Source organism: Pinus tabuliformis, chromosome 7 (assembly GCF_031772625.1).
Source record: "Pinus tabuliformis cultivar Carrire ecotype Pingquan chromosome 7, CPIR1, whole genome shotgun sequence".
In the NCBI taxonomy this organism is placed as follows: Eukaryota; Viridiplantae; Streptophyta; class Pinopsida; order Pinales; family Pinaceae; genus Pinus; species Pinus tabuliformis.
This window is the reverse complement of record NC_142293.1, coordinates 1,477,811,695-1,477,819,614: the sequence shown is the minus strand read 5'-3', so window position 1 is coordinate 1,477,819,614 and position 7,920 is coordinate 1,477,811,695. Positions and strand designations below refer to the sequence as shown.

The following is a 7,920-nucleotide window of genomic DNA, read 5'->3' as shown; positions in this document are numbered from 1 at the left end:
AAAATTATTTAATAAAATATAATATTAATTATAATAATAACATAAATTAAACATATGTAAGTTTCAAGAAATATTAAACAAACAATTTTTTTTTTATATTTACTTTATAATATTTCAATATAAAATTTAAATGTATTATTCAAACATATATTCAATTTAAAATATATCATATATATATATATATATATATATATTTAAATTTTATATCGAAAAAATAATATATATATATATATATATATATATATATATATATATATATATTATAAACTAAATAATTTAGTTATTTTTTAATAAGAGAGAAATAAATAACTCATTCAATTTTTAATATAGATGTGATATGTGGTAAAAAATATTAACAATAATATTTCATTATACAAAATTAAGTAATATTAAATGTTTTTAAAATTATATTAATACTAGAAAACATTGTAATATGGACAATATTGTCATAAATAAAATATTTGGATATCCATATTAAATAAAAATATTTTAGTGTTTCTTATGTATATGTGTATATATATTATAAAACAAGTAAAAAAATTAATTACTTTTATTGTTAAAATATTTTAAAATATTTCAAGTATTCTCACTATTTTACATTTTGGCTAAAATTTTGTTATTGGAATTGCAACTTTAAGTTGTGTAGTCTATACAATCCAAGTGCTTAAGGGATTCTCAAAGCATTGTATCTATTTATGCATTCAAAAATGCAATTTAAACAATAAAAAATTACACATGGTATGTCCGTGTATATATATGTATGTATGTATCCATCTTAACCACATATTTATCAAGCTTGGATAATGATTAAATATCTTCAAAGGTTTTTTTAACTTTTGGGCTCTAAAAGAGGTTTGCATAGAAAAAATGTGATCCAGTGTTGTGCTTGGTACATTTTTGGTTTAGAAATATTCCAGTGTTTCTTATGTATATGTGTATATATATTATAAAACAATTAAAAAAATTAATTACTTTTATTGTTAAAATATTTCAAGTATTCTCACTATTTTACATTTTGGCTAAAATTTTGGAAAGTTTTATTGGAATTGCAACTTTAAGTTGTGTAGTCTATACAATCCAAGTGCTTAAGGGATTCTCAAGGCATTGTATCTATTTATGCATTCAAAAATGCAATTTAAACAATAAAAAATTACACATGGTATGTCTGTGTATATGTATGTATGTATGTATCCATATTAACCACATACTTATCAAGCTCTGATAATGATTAAATATCTTGAAAGGCAAACTTTTTTTAACTTTTGGGCTCTAAAAGAGGTTTGCATAGAAAACATGTGATCTAGCTTTGAGCTTGGTACATTTTTGGTTTAGAAATATTCGAGTGCTTCTTATGTATATGTGTATGTATATTATAAAATAATTAAAATAATTAATTACTTTTATTGTTAAAATATTTCAAGTATTCTCACTATTTTACATTTTGGCTAAAATTTTGGAAAGTTTTATTGGAATTGCAACTTTAAGTTGTGTAGTCTATACAATCCAAGTGCTTAAGGGATTCTCAAGGCATTGTATCTATTTATGCATTCAAAAATGCAATTTAAACAATAAGAAATTACACATGGTATGTTTGTGTATATGTATGTATGTATGTATCCATATTAACCACATATTTATCAAGCTCTGATAATGATTAAATATCTTGAAAGACAAACCTTTTTTTAACTTTTGGGCTCTAAAAGAGGTTTGCATAGAAAACATGTGATCCAGCTTTGAGCTTGGTACATTTTTGGTTTAGAAATATTCCAATGTTTCTTATGTATATGTGTGTATATATTATAAAACAATAAAAATAAATAAATTTTTTTATTGTTAAAATATTTTAAAATATTTCAAGTATTCTCACTATTTTACATTTTGGCTAAAATTTTGGAAAGTTTTATTGGAATTACAACTTTAAGATGTGTAGTCTATACAATCCAAGTGCTTAAGGGACTATCAAGGCATTGTATCGATTTATGCATTCAAAAATGCAATTTAAACAATAAAAAAATTACACATGGTATGTCCGTGTATATATATGTATGTATGTATCCATCTTAACCACATATTTATCAAGCTCTAACAATGATTAAATATCTTGAAAGAAAAACTTTTTTTTTTCAACTTTTGGGATCTAAAAGAGGCTTGCATAGAAAAAATGTGATCGCTTGGTACATTTTTGGTTTAGATGATCTATATTGGTTTATAATTGAATTATGTGGTTTTGAGCTTCTTTGTTAGGTGTGAGATAAATCAAGGTAATATATATATATATATATATATATATATATATCTATATATATAAAGCTCTCACAATGATTAAATATTTTGAAAGGCAAATACCTTTTTACCTTTTAGGCTCTAAAAGAGGTTTGCATAGAAGAAATTTGATCCAACTTTGAGCTTGGTACATTTTTGGTTTAGATCATCTATATTTGTTTATAATTGAATTATGTGGTTTTGAGATTCTCTGTTAAGTGTGAGATAAATCAAAGTAATATATATATATATATATATATAGATATAGATATATATGTATGTATGTTTATGTTTATATTTATATTTCTGACTCTTTAGTACTTGTCAAATATTATGAAAAGAGTAAGTGAGTTGTCCTCACTCATGACATTGTTCTATGGTATTGACTTTGCTTGTTAAGTGTGAGACAAATCAAAATAAATACATTTTGATGAGTTATTTACATCCATATTATTGTTCCATGATATTGTCATAAATTTTATTATTACGAAAAAAAAAAAAACAACTTAATAAAAAATATTTTTACAATAAATAAAATTAGTTTTACTGGTATAAAGTAGAGAGATTTGAGTAAAAAGCCATTGAGTTTACTGTACCTATTTTTATCTTAGGACTTACTTTATTTTTCTTAGGATTGTAGATAAATTATATAAAATGACTTAATTTATTTTTCTTTGCTGTATATTTATTAATACATATTCCAAATCTGGAAAAAAAAAAAAAAACCTTTCTCATTTGAAATCCTGAAAAATCCCAGAATTGATACAAACTATGGATAATCCAAACTAATATTCTAATAAATATAGATCTTAAACCTGTTTTTCAAATTCTACAGTTAAGACAAATCTATACTATAGAGCTACACTTTTTATACATCTCACCTACTCTGCTTTAAAAATCGTGTCAACCAAAACATTATCACAGATTCTAACCTATCAAATAAATTGGATTGAAACAATAATTAGTAGAAAGAAATGTTAGTTTACCTGAACAAGGAGCAGAGGGGAGTAATGAATGTCTTCTGAAGCACAATTAATCTGGAGAAGAAGCTAACAGAGATCAGGGCTGTGTGCAAAATCTCCAAAATCGTTGATGGTAGAATCTGCTACAGCCGCAATAAGCTGAGCTCCCTCACCATTACCGTTAATTTGGAGACGCCGATATGTCCGAGTTTTCCTGCAATCGGATAGAAAGGCACCAGAACTTTGCTAAGAATGCCCATTTCAAAAAAAATTGGGTTTACTAGTGCCTGTAGATATATACAGTAGTAGTGTGCGTTCTGCCCATTGCCAGATCCAGATTTGAGAGCCAAACATTCCCCTGTGCAGTTGGTGCAGCGGGCAGCACTATTTCACAGCTCTTCACTGTTATATTAACCATTTTTGCAGGATCCAACATTCGCCATGAGGAAACAAGATGCAGGAAAATGAAGGTATGGACTGATTTCGATATTGGAAGGTGTTAAAGATTTTGTCTTTCTATTACATAGTTGTGTTAATTAATTTTTTTTATCGAATTTTAATACTTAATAAAAAAACTTTCATTTTAATTAAAGTGAATTATTTCATTAATTAAAATCATTATATTATTTTAATGGCTAAAGACTTTATCTTTCTAGTACTTTATTAATTAAAAATCCTATCTTTTCTTAATAAATAAAGGCTTTGTAAATTTCAATTAGCTATATCATTGCTAATTTGTTATACATGTGTTTCACTAGGTCTAATGGTAAAGAATATGCTCTTTCTTATAAGATTTCACAGTTTCATATTTAAATGGTTTAGAGTATATGTATCTTTGTTGACTTTTGCAAGGTTTTAAAATTAGACTGTTAGTATTTATATATAAATTTTTACTTGTTGGCATTGTGTTGACATTGTGTTGGCATTGATGTTAATAATCATTGGAAAAACTTTTTTATAGGATGGTCTAAGTATAATTACATTATATTGGATGTTTGACAAACTAATTATGTAGGGAAATCATTACTTGGAATATTTTTATGCATTGGAAGATGTGGTTTAGATTTGTGGCTTATTGCATAATTTATGTTGGCTTGTTTCATCCAGCTTGCACAATTTGCTCTGGCTTCCCCTATGTAGCCCTTAAAAGCTACCATTTTTTCCAGGTTGTTTGTTGCTTCTCAAGGTTTCCTCACAAGAAATAAACTTAACTCATTGTTTTCTAGGATACACTCAATGCAGTTTTTACCCCATGAGTATGCACATGAATATTTGAAAACCACTTCACTGAAGTTTCCTCTCTTGTGTAGTCACATGCCTTCCACGTAGAGGCATTCCCTTCTCTACCTTCCCAGTCCCCTGGACAATCCATTCTCTAGCAAGGCTTCCTTGCATAGGAAGGTTCTTGATAGAGTCTCATAGCCAAGACATCACTCTTGCTTTCTCTAATGCATAATACATTTGACATTTCATATCTCATGGTGATTGGTTCATATCATAGGGTATCAATGTCACCATAAGGACGTAGTCCTTAAGGTCTTCAACTCCACTATGCTTTTGTTGCACCACTATGATATTACCATGTTGATGTTGCTATTATATTACTGGTGATAAGAACCATATATCTTTGATATATAGTTTGATATCTCACCTATATCATAAGCATACAATCTTATGTGATTGTCATAAAAGATTTAAATCAAATTAAACCACAATTTCAAAAGAAAATTCTTTAAACTGGTACTTCTCTCTTTGATTAGTCTTTTCACCCCTTAGATCCATTGGTAATAAGTTCAACTCATAGAATTTACTAAACAAGCCTTCCTCCTGCTCACATTCCAATGAGTGATTTTACCAAACAAGCTTGAGAATATATTTATTTTCCCATTAGCTACTCACCTTTCCAAGCCTAGGAAACCCCTATTCTAGGCAATCCACTTGTCAAAATACTTTCTTACATAGGCCCCAATCACCTACTGACTTTTATGGGTTCAGGAAACCCACATTCCAAGCAATCTACTTATCCAAAGGTTTTCCTACATGTGGTAATCATTAAAGTCTTATAGCCAAGTATATGTCTGGCATGCGCTAATCTAATGTGCATGGAGTATTATGGCCAAGTAATGACCTGGTGTGCTCCACTACACTACTCATGAAGTCTTATAGTTAAGATATTGGTTATGACTTTCTCCCATGAGATAAATAAAGTTCCACGGGGCCACATTGTCATCACAACAACCTTTTTCTTGAGGTCCATGCTCCATTATTTTAGCTATCTCACAACGTTTAGTTTTTCATGAGATATACTCAAAAAATTCAAATCAGAAATTTCATTTGTCCTACTTTATTTCATTCAAAAGTCTGAACTCATGGAATTAGACTTTTATTCATGCCATTGTGTTACATTGTAGGTGGTGTTATTCTGTCGTGGTGGATTCTATCTCACACCCCATTTTAGCACTCTACCTATGATATGTTTTTTTTTTTTTTCAATTAGCCAAAAAATGTCAATATTCACACATGCATTCTTTCATTTCAGAGAATCACGACATCATGAAGTAATCTCAAACTTTTTTCATATATAATAATTCTATCAGTTTCCACAAAATTAACATGAACTTTTGATAACATCATATGGGTGCATCAATTTCATTCTAAGCGATTCATAATACAATTAACTTTTATTTCAACAACCCAATGAATCAGAAATGAGAAGAGCATATCTTGAGTTTATAAGTGATTTATCTCTCTATTTTGTTTTTCATGCATTAATAAGTCATTGAAATCGTTTTGTGGTGAATACTTACTAAATTAACCATACCCTGCTTGGGAATACATGCAAAGAATTCATGGATTTTGAAATAATAGATATCAAATTCAGTTGAAAGGTATTCATACCCAATTCTTTTCCTTTATTTTTATTCATTTCTTTGCTTACTCACTTGGACACCATTACAAGCACTTTCAACTGAAACCCTTTTAAAGAATCTAGCTAGCTTATAACGTAACTCTTGTTGCAATATTCAACAATTCCTGAAATGATCTATGCCTTAGATATTAGTCACAACTTTATCAGTTCAAATACTCATAAAGGAATTTTTCATTGTGTGTACAATTGAAGCATGTCTTTATCCATGCTCTCAAACCTATGCATATTCATTTTGATAAGTATGTGTCATACATACACATATTCCATGCTATATATATATATATATATATATATATATTTAACATGACCAGGATCATAGGCTCAAGTATATCATACACATGCTACTAGTTGTTCTTAACATCAAGATATCATTCTTGCACACTTCGCCTCATGGATATTCCACATGACATGGAATCCATTAGATAACTTCACTGTGTTACTCAAAATATAGCAAGTAGTATACCGTTCACATATTACTAATATTTTTAAGTTAATTCAATTATCTTCCTACTAGGATGGTTCTCAACAAATGACATTTCCAATAAAATGGCATTATTAAGACCCTTTTCTTATTTTTCCCATCCTTGTAATATTCATTATATATATATATATATATATATATATATATATATATATATATATAAGCCAAACACCATTTTAGTGAAGGAAACTTCCTTCTTATGCCATTTTCACAACCGAAACATCAATGTCTAGCTAGTTCATATTGATCCAATGAAGCCCTCTTGACTGATACTTTATGCACATCTACCCTCTAATGTAGTTCTACAAGGAAGGCTTCCAAGTTAATTAGAATCTCATCACATGAATAAACAAAACAATTTTATTAGATCAAGAAATAATTTTCCTTAAAATTTCTGATAGTTTTATAACCCAAATTTCTTTCTTGCATCAGCTATGGGGTCCCTTAAGCTCACATTCCTATGCATATCAATTATCTATACAATCATCATCATTAGTCAATTAAGCTATGCATGAGTTATAACATCTCGATTTCACAACCAATCAAACCTTCTTGATTCCTTGTGTTCAGTAGATCAACTCATATTAGAGATTTGTAACAACCCAAACATTCTATATTCACTTCAATAAGAACACTTAACACACTAGCATATGCACAAAATTTTAATCAAAGTCTTCCCCAACAACTTTAAGATCCCAAAAATCTTTCTAAGAAATTCAAGTCAACTTTTCAATATTTTAGAAAGCTTGTGGGGATGCTCCCTCATCTCCCTTCCTCTAAGAGTTACTTCCATTGATATTGCTAGTTGTTGGTTCATGTGTCTAGAGTTTATATGAACTTTTCTTCTTCCTTTTTTGTTATGAAATTCATGGATCAAGTGTTCTTTGCCACATTCTCAGCATGCCAATGGTTTTCTCTTCTTCCCAACCTTATGAGGTTTCTCTCTGATGTTATTATGACATTGTTATATATATTTAGAGATGTTTCCATGTTGCAATAGCCCCTGCATATATTATAGGTGTTTTAGTAGAATTGTGTTTAGCTTAACCTATTCTTCTTTCTTTATAATGAATCTTTCTTTCTTCGCCCTTTGATTCTCTAATTCAACTCTCACACTCCTGAGAGTATCTATTCCATTAGGGGAACCTTTATCTTCTTACTCATGATTATTTTGATTCTTACTGTTAGTTGTTCTCCTATTTCTTGTTGCAAGTTGTATCGTCTTATGTTTTGTCATGCACACACAATTGTTAGTTATGTCAAGCATAAACATATTAATCCATTAC

General features: G+C 28.7%; 1 protein-coding gene across 1 annotated transcript; it reads right to left on the bottom strand.

Annotated features, from left to right (window-relative positions):
• Positions 1 to 3,311: 3,311 nt before the first annotated feature.
• Positions 3,312 to 3,642, bottom strand: LOC149253403 (hydroxycinnamoyl CoA quinate transferase-like). The gene is made up of 2 exons (XM_089454467.1): positions 3,526 to 3,642; positions 3,312 to 3,470 (listed from the first exon to the last, which is right to left on the bottom strand). The coding sequence occupies exons 1-2, from the start codon at positions 3,640 to 3,642 to the stop codon at positions 3,312 to 3,314; spliced, it is 276 nt and encodes a 91-aa protein (XP_089310593.1).
• Between the last annotated feature and the right edge of the window lie 4,278 nt (positions 3,643 to 7,920).

Excerpts from the sequence above, each read along its gene's own strand:
- LOC149253403 (XM_089454467.1), bottom strand. The coding sequence starts at position 3,642 with ATGGTTAATATAACAGTGAAGAGCTGTGAAATAGTGCTGCCCGCTGCA. Across the intron at positions 3,471-3,525 it reads GCAGAACGCACACTACTACT|CAAAGTTCTGGTGCCTTTCT; the intron begins GTATATATCTAC and ends GGGCATTCTTAG.